Source organism: Salvia miltiorrhiza, chromosome 8, assembly GCF_028751815.1.
Source record: "Salvia miltiorrhiza cultivar Shanhuang (shh) chromosome 8, IMPLAD_Smil_shh, whole genome shotgun sequence".
Classification (NCBI taxonomy): Eukaryota; Viridiplantae; Streptophyta; class Magnoliopsida; order Lamiales; family Lamiaceae; genus Salvia; species Salvia miltiorrhiza.
In genome coordinates, this window is record NC_080394.1 from 2,648,278 (window position 1) to 2,669,399 (window position 21,122).

Here is a 21,122-nt window from a genome sequence, read left to right on the forward strand (position 1 = left end):
TGCTTTCTCTTTGTGAAAACAAGGTTGTTGGGAGTGGCCAGTTCTGTGGTATGGCAGAAATGACCGGCGCAGTGGATTTCCACAGAGATATGGATTTCGGGCTGCGACATAAACGGAGTGGAAGCTTTCCGGTGAAGTGGCACATCATAAAGGATTTGGCAAACTTGAATTTTTTTAAGCTCACCATATTGCACAACAATGACAACAGAGACATACAACGGGTATAATATAATATAATTGTATTTTCTTCATAGTATATCTTTATTATGCAAATCTTGTTAGAACAAACCATTTATGTGGAGAAGATGATCCTTTTTTATTTTTGTGTCTCTTTTCAGATAAGTTGGAAGAGAGGTTTGCGGATGCTCAACCTATTCAAGTGTCGTACGTCGTCAACGACACCCCTACTCGATGTCTTTATGCAGGAAGAGGTATTTTTGTAAATGTTGTGATGAGAGGAGGTTTATGACATGTGAAGGTGGATTTGATTTTGGATGGTTTGTGTTTTTGTTTGAAATGTGATCACTCTGCAATCTCTATAATACTAGAATAATAAAGGATGTTTTTCCCTCTATTTTTCTCTCTTCTTCCATCAATTTTTGTAGTATTAGTCCTATTCATTTTCTCTCTCTTATTCTTTTATAATGTGTGTCCTACTTTTTCAAATTCGAAAAATTTTGTTCTAATTTCCGAACAAGTGTGAGCATTCAGATTTCGGATCGGATTTTTTCGATCAGATCCGAAAACCCGAAACTTTCCTAGAATTCAATTCGATCTGAACCATATTATTCGAAAATTCGAATTCAAAAATCTGAAATGTTTTGAATAAAATCTAATCCGAACCGAAAAATCCGAAATACATATGAACCTAACCAGTTACATAATTACAATTGAATTAAGGTACAAACTATTAATTATAATTAATCAAGACGAGAGTGTATGATTAAAATTTAGAAATATTTAACTATTTAAGAGCTGATCTATAGGAATATATATCATAATATCATATATATTATCAATTCAATCCGAAAATTCGAAATTTATTTAAATGTCAATCCAATCGAATCCGAAAAAAATCCGAACCAAATTTCAAATTTTTGCTTGGTTGGGATCGGATATTCGGATTACGAGTATTTTGCTCACCCCTAGTTTAAGTTAGTGTCTTAAAAGTTGGATCTAATTCGCTATATAAGATCTTATTAACATTGGGATTTATATTGCAACGATGTGTATTTTGTATGATTAGTTTGATTAGAGATTTAGTTTGAAGTGGTCAAATTGCATACATTTTCTTGCAATCAGCGTTTAAAACATCGGAATCAGAGAGCAGCGTTATCGACATTGATCTCGAGCCATGGCTGATTCGAGAGCTCTTCCTCCTCAAACTCCTCTTTTTCTTGGTCTCGATCCGATGCACAATCACCCAATAAATCATGGTGCCTAACGTGGTGGCTAAAATGGTGGTGCCGATGAGCGCCACCGCGATGGCGAGCCACTTCTCCTGCCGCCCCACGACGATAAACGCGAGAGCCAAATACGCGACGGAGATGAGCACGCAGGCGAGCCACATGAGCTTGTTGATGATGGCCATCATCTGCTTCTTGGCCTTGCTCTCGATCACCACCACCGAGGTCTGCACGACCACGACGGCGAGGGAGATGAAGAGGGCGAAGGAGTCGAAGAGGAAGAAGATGAGGAAGGGGAGCTGCGGGGCCACGTTCGCCTCCCCCAGGGAGAGCCCCGGGGCGAGGTTCTGCGGGTCGTCCGCGTACTCCCCCGGGACCGTGAAGATGGCCGCGAAGGCCACCGTGGCGATCAGCACGGCCACCACGGTGGTCGAGTTGATCGCGTTGTTGAGGCCCTCCGCGTGCATCTTGTCCAGCCGCTTCACGATGCCCTGCACGCGCCGCCTCGTCTGGCGCGTGTGCTCCAGCTGGTGGTGCACCTCGTGCTTGATGTCGCTCACCGTCTGCTTCAGCTCCCGCGCCCGCCTCGCCGGCTCGGGCTTCATCGCCCTCACGGTCACCACGCCGTGCTCCTGCAGCACGGCCGCCGCCTCCGCCTGCCCGAGCTTCTCCGCCGTGTCGAGCGCGGTTTCGTTCGACCTGTTCACCAACTTCGTGTTGGTTTCGTTGTGGTCCAGCAGCATCTTCACAATCTACAGCGTTAAACACAAATGTTAAGAAACGAATAGTTTGTAATAAAGTGCAGAGAAATTAATTTTTTTTGAGGATATATTTATCAAGAAAATAAGATAGAAAAATTAAAATATCTGTGGACAAATGACATTTAATATAAATAATGAATTATGCGAGAATATTTGTTATATTTTGATTTTTCATTGGTTTAATAGTGTTTTGTGTCTTCAATTTTAACTGCTTTCCATAAAATGGGCTCAACTTTCATTTTCTTTTAAAATACTCTCAACACAATAAGTATTTTTCATAAAATATCCCGCTATATAAAATGAGTTGAGAAAAAGATCATCTCGTCAAAGTCAGATGTAGAACTTCTTTTGAATTTTTTTCCACCTAAGCATTATAACGACGTCGTTTTGATTCTTAGATAGAAAAAAGTGGAAAATGGTTTCAAATTTGGAAGTTGACATTGATGAGATTTTGGAGATAAAGATGATTTACAGATAAATTGTTTTCACAAGCATCAAAATAACGTTGCTTTGATGCTTTGGTGGAAAAAAAAATTCAAAAAGAGTAGTATGATTCCGGCGAGACATATTATATAATTTTGTACAACAGAATATTTTATGAAAAATGCTAAAACGCTGAAAGTTTAATAACCCTTTTTCATTTTTGAAAGAGGTCTATACAAATAGGACGTCCAAATAAAAAAATATGACCTATTGAATTGAGACGGAAAGAGTAAAGCAATACCTGAGCTCTGCCTTTGCGAGCGGCTATGTGCAAAGCAGTGTTTCCCTTAGTGTCGACCATGTTGATGGTGGAGGGATCGGCGGCGATGAGCTTCTCCACCACCTCAACATTCTGGCCTTTCACGGCCATGTGAAGAGCGGTCTGCCCCTTCTTATCCGTCCGCGTCGTGATCCCCGGCTCCTTGTCGAGCAGGGCGTCCACGACGCGGACGTGCCCGTTCCTCGCCGCAGAATGCAGTGCCGTTTTCCCGTTGCTCTTGGCTATCGCAGCCAGATTGCTCTCCGACTCCAAGAAATACTCCACTATCTCTATGTGCCCTTGCGTCGCCGCCGTGTGCAACGCCGTCGTGTTCGACGAATCCACCGTCATCGACAGCTCCGGGTGCGCCTCCATCAACACCTTCACAACTTCTGCAAACAAAACAGAGCAAAACAGAGCAAAACAGAACAAAACAGAGCAAAACCATGAGTTCCCCAAAAAAGGATTATAAAAAACAAAGGGGTAATATTTCAAAACTATACATACCTAAATCTCCTTGCTTGGCAGCAATGTGGAGAGCATCAAATCCATTCTTGGCTTTGATTCCGGCGTCGGCTAAAGAGTAATGCTTGATCATCTCCCTCACCACCTCCATGTAGCCATACTCGGCGGCCACGAATAAGGGCGTCTCACCAGCTGAGTTGCGCTTCGTTAAAAAATCCCCGAGCTCGTCCTCGCCCCCGGCGCCATCAATGATGCTCCTTATGGCCTCAATCCGCCCGGCTCTAGCCGCGGAATGCAGCGCCGTGTCCTCCCGCTTCCCCGTGAGCTGCTTCACGATCTTCTTCCGCGGCGTGGCCGGAGGCGGCGGCTGCCTCTCCATTCTTACACCTCAATCGCCCAATTCACCAAAACCATCTTTCACTGTTTTTGCCAAAAACATCCCATTTCGTGGCCCTGTCCAACATGGATCGAATTAGCATTTAAAACAAAAAAGAAATCAATCAACAAAATCACATTTCTTTATATACTAAATTGGTGTAATGAAAAAGAAAGGCTAAAAGCATTTTTTTTTTTTTTTTTACCTTGGTTGTGAAGAAAGAGGCACCTTTTTTGCCTTGCCTTCTTTTAAAACCGAAAGGGCCACTAGAAATATGTTTTTGATCAAAAACAAAAACAAAAACAAAAACAAACCCTAGTTGTGTTGGGGAAAGATCAAGATTTGGGGGCTTTTTTTTCTTTTGTTTAAGAAAGAAAAAAATAAATAAAAACAGAAATCTTTGAGGTTAATTAAGGGAATGGGGCCATCAAAGGCACATGTAAGCAACAAAAACTTTGCATAAACATATATATAATTATATTTATAAATATATATGTTTGTATGTGATGCTCTGAATCAGATTCAGAGCTCTTGCGACAAGAAAATGAAGAAGGGTGAATTATAAAAAGAATGGCCATTGTAAAGGTGATGATGCTTCTGTTATTATTTCAATTCTAATTTTATATCATTTCTAATAAGCAATAATAGAATCAATGAATGATCTCTTATATCTGTTGTTGGGATTTTGGTGATGGGAGTAAAAGAATAATAATTCATTCTTTCCCAAGAAAAAAGAAGGGAATGTTGGGAGGAAAGTAAACGGTAATAACAGAAGTGCACGTGTTGGATGTTTTACTAATCAATAAATTTATGTAGACGGAGGTGAGTGAAATGTCCGAAATTCGAATATTTCATCTGAATCAAATTGAAATTTAAAATTCGATTCGGATCTTAACATGTAAAACAGACTATTGATTATAAAGTCTGTAATATGTATGTAGAACAATTAATTTAAATAAAAAAAAATATTAATTTGATTGTGTTATTATCGTAATTCTACTTTTTTCTTTATTATTTATTCATTACTATATAATACTCATTAAATTTAATATTAGACTTTTTTAGTTTATAAAATAATAATATTATTATTATAGCCTACTTCAAATAAAATAATATTTAAAAGAAGATCAATAATGTGACTTGTATATAAGTTGGCATTTCCTTTACCTTTTAAGATATCCACAATCTCTATCATAAATGCACTCATAATATTTCAATTTAGAATAGTGAAATTTTAACACATTACCTCTTAGTTACAAATTCATTGTTTTAACATTAATATTTAGCTAGCTATATAGCCCATAATAGAAGTAAAAATAGTTAGACTTTTTCAATACGAATAAGTATTAGAAGTAAAATTTAATTTACTCACTTTTCAATCCAATTTGGTAAAGTTTTTTTTTTTTTAATCCTACATGTATGTTGATTAATGAACCTATAATTTGTACATAGAGTTTGATGTATTATGTAATAAACAATGTGTTTTAAAAGCGCCAAACAATTTAGAAATTGATAATTGTGATATAATCAGCATATTGGTTGTTCGATTTGTAAGATTAGACATGATTAGTCTTATAATATCTTATTCGTTTGAATAAATGCGATTCGGTGCTTAATCTCGAGACAATAACACATATGATTAGTCACGACTTATAAGTCTTGATAGTCTCAAACCAATACAATCTCGGGTAATATTAGGACAATTCAATCTCGATCAACGAAGCCCCACTTTAAAGTTGTGTTAGAATGCTATTTAGATAATAAGTTAGATTGATTTAAAAACTAGAATAAAAAAAAATGTGGTAATACATAAAGAGGCGGTCTTGCCAGTTGCACTCTCACTTAAATTATGATCTATACCCTAACTTGAATCCATATTATGATCTTAACTGTATAAATAACACTATTTTAGATGCGGGTCAACCTGGTTGCATGCACCCAAGTTTTTGTAATACATAAAAGTACCCAACTTTTTCGAGTCAGATGATTTTTTAGGACAGTAACTTATGTTGATTTGGAAATTAGGACAAAAACTTTCGGACTTGTAAAAATAGGACACTATTTTTTTTCCAGAGTAAAATATGACACTAATTAATAAGCATTGTAAAAATAGGGCATTTTCTCGGCCGAGAATTGGCGGAGAAATGTCCTGCGGATGCAACACTTATTAATTAGTGTCTTATTTTATTCTAAAAAAATAGTATCCTATTTTTACAAATTCGAAAGTTTTTGTCATAATTTTCAAATCAACCTAAATTACTGTCCTAAAAAACCCTCGAATTCCAACTTTCTCAAACTATATTATCAAAATACCCACTTTTTGAATTTACTACATCTCATAACCATGTCAATTTTTTATTAGTAATATTTTGTACCAGTATGCATCTTCCCAAATATCTATGTCTGACTCAATTGCCTTTTCTTTTATTAATAAAATACTATGTTTATGCTATGTTTTGTACAAATGAATTGGTGATTCGAGATTGCGCAGATCTGTATGTAATTTTTTGAAATTTGCACAGATCAGGATGTAATATGGTTGCACAAAGTTTTTCTTAATTTTGTTTGCGCACATTCTTAATGGAATTTTTTTGCGCATAAGATTGTTATTATTTGCGCAAGTTAATTTTATACTCCTTCCGTCCCTGAAATAAGTTCCTCTTTTTTCATTTTGGGACGTCCCCCAAATAAGTTCCTCTTTCTTTCTTTCTTTCTATTTTTGGACAACTACCCCACTACTAATAATACTTTATTTATTTTTACTTTTCACTTTTTCACCACTCCCAATACTAATAATAACACTTTTTCACATTTTCACCACTCTCAATACTAATTATAACATATTTTTTTCCACTATCAATACACTTTACCATTTTCCTTAAAACCCGTGCCGTCCCCAAAGAGGAACTTATTTTGGGGACGGAGGGAGTATACATTAATTTTATTTGGTAGAATTTATGCGTGAATTTAATTTGGAAACTTGGAATTGTAATATTGAGGAATGATGCTAGTGTTAGGGCATTTTGTTTTTGCGCAATTTGAATTTTAGTTGGAATTTTTTGCGCAATTTAAATATTTGTTGGGTATTCTGTGCAAATTAGATTGGATTTCCACTTAAATTGAATTAATTGAGTAATTTTAAATGTTAATTGCTCTTTTACTTTTGAATTATTGGTTGTAATTTTTCGCCACTTGATTTAGTTTTCACAATTTGCGTAATTTTTGCGCAATAATAGTAAATTTTCGCAATAAGTGTTTTTTTGGCGCAATAAATGTAATTATAATTACAGGTGCGTGAATTTTATTTTATTGCTTGGATTTTATTTTATTTGGTTAATGTTATTTTATTTCCTTAAATATAGTTGGGTTACTCTTATTTTATTTCCTTAAATATATTGGGTTAATCTTATTTTTTCATTAATTAATAATATAGTAGGTATATAGATTGAAAAAAGTGGGTAGCTTAGATAATCGCCCCAAAAAAATTGTGTGTGTACTGGTCTATCAGTAGGTAGTTAATGCCCAAAGCCTAAGATATTGGGTTTGAGTTCACCGTCATGTGGTCTTTAAATTTCTTTATTTACTTGTATAATTTATCAAAAAAAAAAAGCGGAACACAAAAATAATGCACCAGTAGGACAATTTAAGTTTCAAGTAAGCCCAAAACTCTTTAAAAGGGTCGAGAATTGTGTTGCAGGTGCATTACTTATTAATTAGTATCCTACTTTTCCAAGTTCGAAAATTTTTGTCCTAATTGCCAAACTAGGTTAAGTTAGTGTCCTAAAAGTTAGATCTAATTCGCTATATCTATAATCTATAGGGTTAATTATAATTTATAGCCTGAACTTTCAATAAATTTTAATTTATAGCCTCAACTTTAATTTATTTTTTGTATAGCCTAAACTTTGATAAATTATTTAATTATAGCCACTATTGCACCAAAATTATATTAGTGGCATATTCTTTATCATAATTACAACTAAAATGATGATTAATTAATTCGAGACTAGAGTCTAATGTATTCTACACGAAAATGGATTTTCAATAGTAGGTAGCACATTGTCATAAGACCATCGGTGCCGTTGGAATCGCGCCAAAAGGTTAGTAAAATGATGCCAACTTTTAGAAACGATTACGACTTCACCGGTGGTCCGATGACAATGGGCTACCTATCATTGAAAATTCCATTTAATGTAGAATACATTAGGATCTGATTTCGTAGAAATCGGTCATCGTTTCATATGTAATTTCATAAAGAATAGCTAATGTTATAGTTTTGATGTGATTGTGACTATAATTAAACAATTTTTCAAAGATCAGGCTAATATAAAACATAAATCAAAATTAAGGCTATAAATTGAAACTTGCTGAAAATTGAGGCTATAGACTATAATTAACCATAATCTATAATATATAAAAAAGACAATTTTCAATTGAAAATCAATTTTAAAATTGAGGGACAAATTTGTGATTATAATAAAATTGAATATTTATTTATAAACTTGTTCGTAGAGGATTAGCTCCACCCACATTCTTGGATACCAAGCAACACTATAAGCCCATATTCTTGAATCCTATATATATATATATTGCCTCTTTCAAACACAAGGAGTTACACGACGCGTTAGGGTTCCATTCAATTCCCTTTCTTCTTCTTCTAAATCTATCAATTTTTGATCGACGATGAAACGGCTTCTTGTGAAACGTAAGCATGTAAAGTCCGGTATGTATTATTTAACCCCTCTTTCTCGGCGAGATTTATCCGAAATCTCTGAAGAAAGTTTCGACCTCCCTTTTTTGGATCCAAACCAACACACTTATTCCAACACCTGCGGCGGTTTGTTGTGTTTCTTCTATCGAACTGGCCATAGTTATCTCTGCAACCCAACAACCAAACAGTTTCAGATCTTTCCTCCCAAGGAAGCCTCTCCATCCCCAAATTATAAGATCTATTATCATGGTGGTTGTGTCGGCTATGATTCTAAATCTGATGATTACAAACTACTAAGAATTTGGGATCGTGATTACTGGCTGTCAAGGTATAGTCACAGGACCCGAATTTTTGAGCTGTATTCTTTAAGAAGTGATTCTTGGAAGGAGATTCCGAGTCCTGCTTTTATGTGCAATTCTTACATTAATAGAATTATATATGTTAGAGGTAAGTGTTATTGGTTTTCTATGTCCGACTCCAGAGTTATATCGTTCGACTATAGTGAGGAAAGCTTCTCTTACTTGCCTTTACCGCGAAAGGCTCATACCCTGGACGGTTTTAGCCTTGTCAAGTTCGATGATGAAGATTTGTTAGGTATTGTTTTCTCTAGGCGACGAGGAGCTAGTTTTAACGTCTATCTACGTATGCCTTTGCCTTTGGGGAGTGAACCTGGTTACTATTTTGAGGCTTGGGTTTGGAGAGAAGGGTTGCGTTGCTGGGATGCAGTGTTTAATGTCTCTCTTGGTGGTGCTGTGGATGCAGCAGAGACGATATACGGGCCGTTCTTGTTTCTTCGTGGAATGGCTGGCGATGGCGACACACGGGATGGTGTCCTAGATCATCTAGGAGTTTATGATTGGACTAAGAAAGAGTGCAAGGAACTTGGTATTTATAGTTATAACAATGCAATCGAAGTTTTCTGTTACGTTGAGAGCAGCGTTGCGTTGCCCCGTGGAAAGCCAATCAATGGATCCCCTGTTCTTCTTACTTATGAGAGTGAGTGGCAAGGCATGTACGGTTCTCCTCATGACTCTCGTGAGTATGACTGCTTGCATGAAGCCTACGATGCAGATCTCGATGATTTTGCTGCTAATGGGTATGTTTTTTTGTGGATATATGTTTGTATTTCTTAAGTGGTTTTACATTAGTTTTGTAATGAAAAAGGAACCTTCTCTTGTATAGTTTCTTTTACTAACTAAAACATGTGTGACTGCAGATTCCGCGTCCTTGATGATATAGAGTTGGAGGAGGAGGAGCAGGAGAGGAGATACCATGCCGTTCTTGATTTAAAGACGGAGCCGGAGGAGGAGGAGGACGAGGATGAGGTATTCTTGTTCATGATAGAGTGATTGTTTTATTTCAAGATCCTACGAAATTTGGTTCAAAGACATTAAAAATATGTGCTTCTTTTCTCACAGGTTACGGATATTACATATTATTCTTTCGATCATGCATCAGAATGTGGATGTTGTTCTGAGTTAAACAACTATTATCGTGCTGCAAAGTATTTCGTAATCAAGTCAGATAGTGAGGATGATGTGCGTAAGAGTATTAGGTGTAACGCGTGGTCATGCACTCCCTATGCAAACAAGAAGCTTAATGCTGCATATGAGGATGCCCAGAGAGTTGCTCATGGCTGCCCCATCTTCCTCTTTTTTTTTGTAAGTAACCATTTTTCTCACATTATAATTGTGTTTTTTCATGAGCTTGCTTGAGTATTAACTGAGATGCTTTTCTCCTTGTGAAAACAAGGTTGATGGGAGTGGCCAGTTATGTGGTATGGCAGAAATGACTGGCCCAGTGGATTTTCACAGAGATGTGGATTTCGATTTCCGGCTGCGAGATAAACGGAGTGGAAGCTTTCCGGTGAAGTGGCACTTCATAAAGGATTTGGCAAACTTAAAAAATTTTAGGTTCACCATATTGCACAACAGTGAGAACATGCCAAGGACTGACAACAGAGACATACAAAGGGTATATATAATTATCTTGTTATTACAACCAAGTCATTTATGTGGAGAAGATGATCATTTTTTATTTTTGTGTCTCTTTTCAGTTAAGCTACAAGAAAGGTCTGCGGATGCATAACATATTCAAGCGCCGTACGTCGACAACATCCCTACTCGACTCAACTGGATGCGAGAAATCTCTCCAATGAGTAGGGGCGGATCCTGGATTCATCTTTAGGGGGCTGAATTTATTATCGTGTCACGTTTTTCATTGAATTTCTGCTGCTTTATACTGTGTAGTGTGGAGTGTTGTCGACGCATTTTGTACAACATCGTATTTCAGACGAAGCAACACTTTCAAGAACATTTCTTCCTTTCCATCAATAATCTCAAAATGGATGATTAGCTTCACACCTCAACTCTTAAATTTTGATTTTCAATTTTTATTTAATTTTAATGTTGTTTTGAATTAAAATAAACATTAAATTTAACAACTTAAATTTAACTGAAACTAAAAATTAACCCTACATTGATTGAAAATAAAAATTGCATTACAATAAAATAATGTCCTAAATTACTTCAATTTAATAAGCATGAAATATACATTTGTTCGCACAAATGTATACTTATATAAATATAGGTATTTACCTTAATTTAATATAAAGTATTATATTTTCTAAACCCTAAATTCTATAAACTAAACCCTAAACCCTGTAAACTAAACCCTAAGCATGAACACTAAACCCTAATAGGAGTATTTACTTTTAATAAGCATAAGATATACATTTGGTCGTACAAATGTATACTTATATTAATATAAATATTTACCTTCATTCAATATAAAACATTATACATATCAATATATATTTATATGAACAAATATATATATTATGTTTATTAAAAGTAACAATTATTATAAACAAATGTAATAATTAGGAGTATGGGTCAAACCCACGCGGGTCAGGGTTCCGGGCCAGGATGGCGGGTTTGGAGCCGAGTCGACCAATCGCACCCAATAATCTGCGTAAAATTGAATGTTCATATATAATCCTGTCCACAGAGGATTAGCTGCACCCACATTCTTGGATACCAAGCAACACTATAAGCCCATATTCTTGAATCCGATATATATATTGCCTCCTTCAAACACCAGGAGATACACGACGCGTTAGGGTTCCATTCAATTCCCTTTCTTCTTCTAAATCTATCAATTTTTTATCACGATGAATAATTCCGACAACCAGAAACGGCTTCTTGTGAAACGTAAGCATGGAAAGTCCGGTATGTATTATTTAACTCCTCTTTCTCCGCGAGATTTATCTGAAATCTCTGAAGAAAGTTTCGACCTCCCTTTTCTGGATCCAAACCAACACACTCTTCACACTCATTCCAACACCTGCGGCGGTTTGTTGTGTTTCTTCGATCGAACTGGCAATAGTTATCTCTGCAACCCAACAACCAAACAGTTTCAGATTTTCCCTCCCAAGGAAGCCTCTCCATCCCCAAAATATAGGATCTATTATCATGGTGGTTGTGTCGGCTATGATTCTAAATCTGATGATTACAAAATACTAAGAATTTGGGATCGTGATTACAGGCTGTCAAGGCCTTGTCACACGACCCGAATTTTTGGGCTGTATTCGTTAAGAAGTGATTCTTGGAAGGAGATTCCGAGTCCTGCTTTTATGTGCAATTCTTATATAGGGAGAATTATATATGTTAGAGGTAAGTGTTATTGGTTTTCTGTGTCCGACTCCAGAGTTGTATCGTTCGACTATAGTGAGGAAAGCTTCTCTTACTTGCCTTTACCACGAAAGGCTCATATCTATGATTATAGGCTCGTCAAGTTTGAAGATGAAGATTTGTTAGGTATTGTTTTCTCTAGGCGACGAGGAGCTAGTTATAAGGCCCCTCAAATTTCGTCTTTGCCTTTGGGGAGTGAACCTGGTTACTATTTTGAGGCTTGGGTTTGGAGAGAAGGATGGGATGCAGTGTTTAATGTGTCTCTTGGTGGTGCTGTGGATGGAGCACAGACGATATACGGGCCGTTGTTGTTTCTTCGTGGAAAGGCTGGCGATGGCGAGACACGGGATGGTGTCCTAAATCGTCTGGTAGTTTATGATTGGATTAAGAAAGAGTGCAAGGAGCTTGGTATTTACAGTTATGACAAAGCTATCGAAGTTTCTTGCTACGTTGAGAGTAGCGTTGCGTTGCCCCGTGGAAAGCCAATCAATGGATCCCCTGTTCTTCCTACTTATGAGAGTGAGTGGCAAGGCATGTGCGGTTCTCCTTATGACTCTCGTGAGTATGACTCTTCCAATGAAGCCTACGATGCAGATCTCGATGATTTTGCTGCTAATGGGTATGTTTTTTTGTGGATATGTTTGTATTTCTTATGTAGTTTTACATTAGTTTTCTAATGAAAAAGGAACCTTCTCTTGTATAGTTTCTTTTACTAACTAAAACATGTGTGACTGCAGATTCCGCGTCCTTGATGATATAGAGTTGGAGGAGGAGGAGCAGGAGAGGAGATACCATGCCGTTCTTAATTTAAAGACGGAGCCGGAGGAGGGTGAGGAGGAGAAGGAGGTATTCTTGTTCAAATTTGTTTTTCTTGTTGATGATAGCTTGAGATTTGGTTCAAAGATATTAAAAATATGTGCTTTTCTCATAGGTTGCGGCAATTACATATTATACTCCCAATTGTGGATGTGGTGGATTTTGTTCTAAGTTAAGCAACTATTACCATGCAAAGTTTTACGTAATCAAGTCAGATAGTGAGGACGATGTGCGCAAGAGTATTAGGTATAACGCGTGGTCATGCACTCCCTATGCAAACAAGAAGCTTAATGCTGCATATGAGGATGCCCAGAGAGTTGCTGATGGCTGCCCCATCTTCCTCTTCTTTTTTGTAAGTAACCATTTTCTCACATTATAATTATAGTACTATATGTTTTCATGAGCTTGAGTATGCAACTCCCCTCGTCCCATTACAAATGTCTCATTCTTTTTTTGGCAACATATTTAAACAATTTTCACCAACTCATTTTATCTGCCCAAAGGTAATGGGACATTTGTAATGGGACGGAATCAGAGGGAGTATTTCCCTTTATTCACGTACTGGTATTGACTGATGCTTTCTCTTTGTGAAAACAAGGTTGTTGGGAGTGGCCAGTTCTGTGGTATGGCAGAAATGACCGGCACAGTGGATTTCCACAGAGATATGGATTTCGGGCTGCGGCATAAACGGAGTGGAAGCTTTCCGGTGAAGTGGCACATCATAAAGGATTTGGCAAACTTGAATTTTTTTAAGCTCACCATATTGCACAACAATGACAACAGAGACATACAAAGGGTATGATATAATATAATTGTCTTTTCTTCATCGTATATCTTTATTATGCAAATCTTGTTAGAACAAACCAATTGTGGATCCTTTTTTATTTTTGTGTCTCTTTTCAGATAAGTTGGAAGAGAGGTCTGCGGATGCTCAACCTATTCAAGCGTCGTACGTCGTCAACGACACCCCTACTCGATGTCTTTATGCAGGAAGAGGTATATAGGTAAATGCTGTGATGAGAGGAGGTTTATGAGATGTGAAGGTGGATTTGATTTTGGATGGTTTGTGTTTTTGTTTGAAATGTTGTTGACAAAGTCCCTTGGTGATCACTCTGAAATCTCTATAATACTAGTATAATAAAGGATGTTTTCCCCTCTATTTTTCTCTCTTCTTCCATCAATTTTTGTAGTATTAGTCCTATTCATTTTCTCTCTCTTATTCTTTTAAAATGTGTGTCCTACTTTTTCAAGTTCGAAAAATTTTGTTTTAGTTTCCGAACAAGTGTGAGCATTCTGATCTCGGATCGGATTTTTTCCATCAGATCCGAAAACCCGAAACTTTCCTAGAATTCAATTCGATCTGAACCATATTATTCGAAAATCCGAATCCGAAAATCTGAAATGTTTTGAATAAAATCTGATCCGAACCGAAAAATCCAAAATGTGAAGAAAAATCCGAAATACATATGAACCTAACTGGTTACATAATTACAATTGAATTAAGGTACAAACTATTAATTATAATTAATCAAGACGAGAGTGTATGATTAAAATTTAGAAATATTTAACTATTTAAGAGCTAATCTCAAGTGTGAGCATTGAGATTTCGGATAGGATTTTACCCGAAACTTTCCTAGAATTCAATTCGATTTGAACCATATTATTCGAAAATCCGAATCCGAAAATCTTAAATGTTTTGAATAAAATCAGATTTGAACTGAAAAATCCAAAATGTGAAGAAAAATTCGAAATACATATGAACCTAACCAATTAAATAATTACAATTGAATTAAGGTCCTAATTAACAACCAATTAATTATAATTAATCAAGATGAGAGTGTATGATTAAAATTTAGAAATATTTAACTATTTAAGAGCTAATCTATATGAATATATATCATAATATCATATATATTATCAATCCGAAAATTCGAAATTTATTTAAGTGTTAATCCAATTGAATCCGAAAAAAATCCGAACCAAATTTCAAATTTTTGTTTGGCTGGGATCGGATATTCGGATTACGAGTATTTTGCTCACCCCTAGTTTAAGTTAGTGTCTTAAAAGTTGGATCTAATTCGCTATATAAGATCTTATTAACATTGGGATTTATATTGCAACGATGTGTATTTTGTATGATTAGTTTGATTAGAGATTTAGTTCGAAGTGGTCAAATTGCATACATTTTCTTGCAATCAGCGTTTAAAACATCGGAATGAGAGAGCAGCGTTATCGACATTGATCTCGAGCCATGGCTGATTCGAGAGCTCTTCCTCCTCAAACTCCTCTTTTTCTTGGTCTCAATCCGATGCACAATCACCCAATAAATCATGGTGCCTAACGTGGTGGCTAAAATGGTGGTGCCGATGAGCGCCACCGCGATGGCGAGCCACTTCTCCTGCCGCCCCACGACGATAAACGCGAGAGCCAAATAAGCGACGGAGATGAGCTCCTCCATGACTAGAGTAAAATTCGAGAACAAAATTGAATACACAGGAGCATAACTTAAACAATGTGTTTTAAAAGCGCCAAACAATTTAGAAATTGATAATTGTGATATAATCAGCATATTGGTTGTTCGATTTGTAAGATTAGACATGATTAGTCTTATAATATCTTATTCGTTTGAATAAATGCGATTCGGTGCTTAATCTCGAGACAATAACACATATGATTAGTCACGACTTATAAGTCTTGATAGTCTCAAACCAATACAATCTCGGGTAATATTAGGACAATTCAATCTCGATCAACGAAGCCCCACTTTAAAGTTGTGTTAGAATGCTATTTAGATAATAAGTTAGATTGATTTAAAAACTATAATAAAAAAAAATGTGGTAATACATATAGAGGCTGTCTTGCCAATTGCACTCTCACTTAAATTATGATATATACCCTAACTTGAATCCATATTATGATCTTAACTGTATAAATAACACTATTTTAGATGCGGGTCAACCTGGTTGCACCCAAGTTTTTGTAATACATAAAAGTACCCAACTTTTTCGAGTCAGATGATTTTTTAGGACAGTAACTTATGTTGATTTGGAAATTAGGACAAAAACTTTCGGACTTGTAAAAATAGGACACTAATTTTTTTCCAGAGTAAAATATGACACTAATTAATAAGCATTGTAAAAATAGGACATTTTCTCGGCCGAGAATTGGCTGAGAAATGTCCTGCGGATGCAACACTTATTAATTAGTGTCCTATTTTACTCTAAAAAAATAGTGTCCTATTTTTACAGATTCGAAAGTTTTTGTCATAATTTTCAAATCAACCTAAATTACTGTCCTAAAAAACCCTCGAATTCCAACTTTCTCAAACTATATTATCAAAATACCCACTTTTTGAATTTACTACGTCTCATAACCATGTCAATTTTTTATTAGTAATATTTTGTACCAGTATGCATCTTCCCAAATATCTATGTCTGACTCAATTGCCTTTTCGTTTATTAATAAAATACATGTTTATGCTATGTTTTGTACAAATGAATTGGTGATTCGAGATTGCGCAGATCTGTATGTAATTTTTTGAAATTTGCACAGATCAGGATGTAATATGGTTGCACAAAGTTTTTCTTAATTTTGTTTGCGCACATTCTTAATGGAATTTTTTTGCGCATAAGATTGTTATTATTTGCGCAAGTTAATTTTATATACGTTAATTTTATTTGGTAGAATTTATGCGTGAATTTAATTTGGAAACTTGGAATTGTAATCTTGAGGAATGATGCTAGTGTTAGGGCATTTTGTTTTTGCGCAATTTGAATTTTAGTTGGAATTTTTTGCGCAATTTGAATTTTAGTTGGAACTTTTTGCGCAATTTAAATATTTGTTGGGTATTCTGTGCAAATTAGATTGGATTTCCACTTAAATTGAATTAATTGAGTAATTTTAAATGTTAATTGCTCTTTTACTTTTGAATTATTGGTTGTAATTTTTCGCCACTTGATTTAGTTTTCACAATTTGCGTAATTTTTGCGCAATAATAGTAAATTTTCGCAATAAGTGTTTTTTTGGCGCAATAAATGTAATTATAATTACAGGTGCGTGAATTTTATTTTATTGCTTGGATTTTATTTTATTTGGTTAATGTTATTTTATTTCCTTAAATATAGTTGGGTTACTCTTATTTTTTCATTAATTAATACTCCCTCCGTCCATGAAAAAGAGTCTCATTTGGGACTCGGCACGGGTTTTAAGAAAGTTGTTAAAATAGGTGTAAGTGGAGAGAGAAGTAAATTTATAGGGGTAGTGTTAATAACAATTTTAAATGCTTAATCCTTTTAACTTCTAAACTTAATTAATTGCTTTATGTTCCTGAAAGTGAAGATTTAATTAAGGTGCACTAAAATTTCAGATTCAAACAAACTCAAATTTAAGAAACAAACTTGAATACACTTAAAATGAAAATTCAATCATGCACTGTAAAACAATGCACTGAATTCAAATTTAAGAAAAAAAAAAGCTAATCAAGTGCAATCCACCTACAAATTTAAAATCCCCTGAATCCAAATCAAAATCCCAACAACAAATTCAACAAATCAATTCCACCTACAAATTTAGGAAATTACAGCAACAAATTCAAACTCTATACAACAAATTCGATTCCAGCAAATTCAACAACTTTCTGGATATTCAAAATAAATTCGAACAAATTCAACAACAAATTGGACAACAAATTCCACCAAAACAAATTCAAGCTCAGGTGGAGCGAGGCGGTGAAATCAGGGTTTCGAGCTCTGAGAGGCGGCGATTTGAGGGTACAACGAGGGGTTGTCGTTGTTACCTGAGAAATAGAGAGAGAGCGAGGAATGAAGGACGACGCAGAGAGAGGCGGTCAGCGGCGGCGATCCTCGCCAGGGAAGAGACTGGGCTCGGCGGCGGCTGTCCGGCTGTGAACGGAGAAGTGACTGGGCTCTGCGGCGGTGGCCTTCCGGTCGTGGCGCTCAGGGGAGCGGTGAGAGAGAGAGAGAGAGAGAGAGAGAGAGAGAGATAGAGATGAAGCTAGGGGATTTAGGGTAGATTCTGGATTTTGGGGATTTAGGGCTGAGTGGTGAGAGAGAGAGATGAAGCCAGGAGAGCGGCGCTCAGGCGCGCCGGAGAGGGAACCGCGGCGGTCGCAGCAGAATCAGCGGATTTACAGAGATTCATCGGAGATGGCAACAGATCCGGTGATTCTTCGGTAGAAGCACCGGATTTACAGAGAGAACTGAGAAATGGCACATCATCCATCGTGTAGGAGTGAGCGACGGTGAGTAATCGGAGGCAGGAGTGGTAATCTCCGGAGAAAAGTGGGCCGAGATAGGAGACGCAAAGAGCGGCGCAACCTTAGGAAATTTCTAGGGTTTTAATGAAATGGAATCAGCAAATATAATTAGGTAGGTGGGAGGATTAATTAATCTGAAAAATGGTTTAATTAAGGAATAATTGTCTCCATAATTGAGGTGTTTAAAAATATTAATGGTGGGGCCATCTATGGCAACTAAAGTAAATAGTGAAGTAAAATAAGGGTAATTTTGTCAAAAAAGTGAAACAGGACTCTTTTTTGTGGACAAAAAAAAGAGGGGAAACAGGACTCTTTTTCGTGGACGGAGGGAGTAATATAGTAGGTATATAGATTGAAAAAAGTGGGTAGCTTAGATAATCGCCCCAAAAAAATTGTGTGTGTACTGGTCTATCAGTAGGTGGTTAATGCCCAAAGCCTAAGATATTGGGTTTGAGTTCACCGTCATGTGGTCTTTAAATTTCTTTATTTACTTGTATAATTTATCAAAAAAAAAGCGGAACACAAAAATAATGCACCAGTAGGACAATTTAAGTTTCAAGTAAGCCCAAAACTCTTTAAAAGGGTCGAGAATTGTGTTGCAGGTGCATTACTTATTAATTAGTATCCTACTTTTTCAAGTTCGAAAATTTTTGTCCTAATTGCCAAACTAGGTTAAGTTAGTGTCCTAAAAGTTAGATCTAATTCGCTATATCTATAATCTATAGGGTTAATTATAATTTATAGCCTGAACTTTCAATAAATTTTAATTTATAGCCTCAACTTTAATTTATTTTTTGTATAGCCTAAACTTTGATAAATTATTTAATTATAGCCACTATTGCACCAAAATTATATTAGTGGCATATTCTTTATCATAATTACAACTAAAATGATGATTAATTAATTCGAGACTAGAGTCTAATGTATTCTACACGAAAATGGATTTTCAATAGTAGGTAGCACATTGTCATAAGACCATCGGTGCCGTTGGAATTGCGCCAAAAGGTTAGTAAATGATGCCAACTTTTAGAAACGATTACGACTTCACCGGTGGTCCGATGACAATGGGCTATCTATCATTGAAAATTCCATTTAATGTAGAATACATTAGGATCTGATTTCGTAGAAATCGGTCATCGTTTCATATGTAATTTCATAAAGAATAGCTAATGTTATAGTTTTGATGTGATTGTGACTATAATTAAACAATTTTTCAAAGATCAGGCTAATATAAAACATAAATCAAAATTAAGGCTATAAATTGAAACTTGCTGAAAATTGAGGCTATAGACTATAATTAACCATAATCTATAGTATATAAAAAAGACAATTTTCAATTGAAAATCAATTTTAAAATTGAGGGACAAATTTGTGATTATAATAAAATTGAATATTTATTTATAAACTTGTTCGTAGAGGATTAGCTCCACCCACATTCTTGGATACCAAGCAACACTATAAGCCCATATTCTTGAATCCTATATATATATATATTGCCTCTTTCAAACACAAGGAGTTACACGACGCGTTAGGGTTCCATTCAATTCCCTTTCTTCTTCTTCTAAATCTATCAATTTTTGATCGACGATGAAACGGCTTCTTGTGAAACGTAAGCATGTAAAGTCCGGTATGTATTATTTAACCCCTCTTTCTCGGCGAGATTTATCCGAAATCTCTGAAGAAAGTTTCGACCTCCCTTTTTTGGATCCAAACCAACACACTTATTCCAACACCTGCGGCGGTTTGTTGTGTTTCTTCTATCGAACTGGCCATAGTTATCTCTGCAACCCAACAACCAAACAGTTTCAGATCTTTCCTCCCAAGGAAGCCTCTCCATCCCCAAATTATAAGATCTATTATCATGGTGGTTGTGTCGGCTATGATTCTAAATCTGATGATTACAAACTACTAAGAATTTGGGATCGTGATTACTGGCTGTCAAGGTATAGTCACAGGACCCGAATTTTTGAGCTGTATTCTTTAAGAAGTGATTCTTGGAAGGAGATTCCGAGTCCTGCTTTTATGTGCAGTTCTTATATTAATAGAATTATATATGTTAGAGGTAAGTGTTATTGGTTTTCTATGTCCGACTCCAGAGTTATATCGTTCGACTATAGTGAGGAAAGCTTCTCTTACTTGCCTTTACCGCGAAAGGCTCATATCGATGGTTTTAGCCTCGTCAAGTTTGAAGATGAAGATTTGTTAGGTATTGTTTTCTCTAGGCGACGAGGAGCTAGTTTTAACGTCTATCTACGTATGCCTTTGCCTTTGGGGAGTGAACCTGGTTACTATTTTGAGGCTTGGGTTTGGAGAGAAGGGTTGCGTTGCTGGGATGCAGTGTTTAATGTCTCTCTTGGTGGTGCTGTGGATGCAGCAGAGACGATATACGGGCCGTTCTTGTTTCTTCGTGGAATGGCTGGCGATGGCGACACACGGGATGGTGTCCTAGATCATCTAGGAGTTTATGATTGGACTAAGAAAGAGTGCAAGGAACTTGGTATTTATAGTTATAACAATGCAATCGAAGTTTTCTGTTACGTTGAGAGCAGCGTTGCGTTGCCCCGTGGAAAGCCAATCAATGGATCCCCTGTTCTTCCTACTTATGAGAGTGAGTGGCAAGGCATGTTCGGTGAGGACCCTCGTGAGTATGACTCTTCCAATGAAGCCTACGATGCAGATCTCGATGATTTTGCTGCTAATGGGTATGTTTTTTTGTGGATATGTTTGTATTTCTTAAGTAGTTTTACATTAGTTTTGTAATGAAAAAGGAACTTTCTCTTATATAGTTTCTTTTACTAACTAAAACATGTGTGACTGCAGATTCCGCGTCCTTGATGATATAGAGTTGGAGGAGGAGGAGCAGGAGAGGAGATACCAT

The 21,122-nt window shown here is 36.3% G+C and overlaps 2 protein-coding genes across 2 annotated transcripts; one reads left to right on the top strand and one right to left on the bottom strand.

Annotated features, from left to right (window-relative positions):
- Window positions 1–1,027: 1,027 nt before the first annotated feature.
- Window positions 1,028–4,301, bottom strand: LOC130999969 (ankyrin repeat-containing protein At5g02620-like). The gene is made up of 4 exons (XM_057925683.1): window positions 3,956–4,301; window positions 3,417–3,827; window positions 2,892–3,301; window positions 1,028–2,158 (listed from the first exon to the last, which is right to left on the bottom strand). The coding sequence occupies exons 2-4, from the start codon at window positions 3,751–3,753 to the stop codon at window positions 1,274–1,276; spliced, it is 1,632 nt and encodes a 543-aa protein (XP_057781666.1). The 5' UTR covers window positions 3,754–3,827; window positions 3,956–4,301; the 3' UTR covers window positions 1,028–1,273.
- Window positions 4,302–10,219: 5,918 nt separating this feature from the next.
- LOC130999970 (YTH domain-containing protein ECT3-like) lies at window positions 10,220–10,809 on the top strand. Its single transcript, XM_057925684.1, has 2 exons — window positions 10,220–10,435; window positions 10,518–10,809. The coding sequence occupies exons 1-2, from the start codon at window positions 10,241–10,243 to the stop codon at window positions 10,617–10,619; spliced, it is 297 nt and encodes a 98-aa protein (XP_057781667.1). The 5' UTR covers window positions 10,220–10,240; the 3' UTR covers window positions 10,620–10,809.
- Window positions 10,810–21,122: the final 10,313 nt, after the last annotated feature.

Coding starts and splice junctions, on each gene's coding strand:
- LOC130999969 (XM_057925683.1), bottom strand. CDS start 3,753: ATGGAGAGGCAGCCGCCGCCTCCGGCCACGCCGCGGAAGAAGATCGTG. Junction 3,302..3,416: donor TGCCAAGCAAGGAGATTTAG/GTATGTATAGTT, acceptor TTTTGTTTGCAG/AAGTTGTGAAGGTGTTGATG. Junction 2,159..2,891: donor CTCGCAAAGGCAGAGCTCAG/GTATTGCTTTAC, acceptor TTAACGCTGTAG/ATTGTGAAGATGCTGCTGGA.
- LOC130999970 (XM_057925684.1), top strand. CDS start 10,241: ATGGCAGAAATGACTGGCCCAGTGGATTTTCACAGAGATGTGGATTTC. Junction 10,436..10,517: donor ACAACAGAGACATACAAAGG/GTATATATAATT, acceptor GTCTCTTTTCAG/TTAAGCTACAAGAAAGGTCT.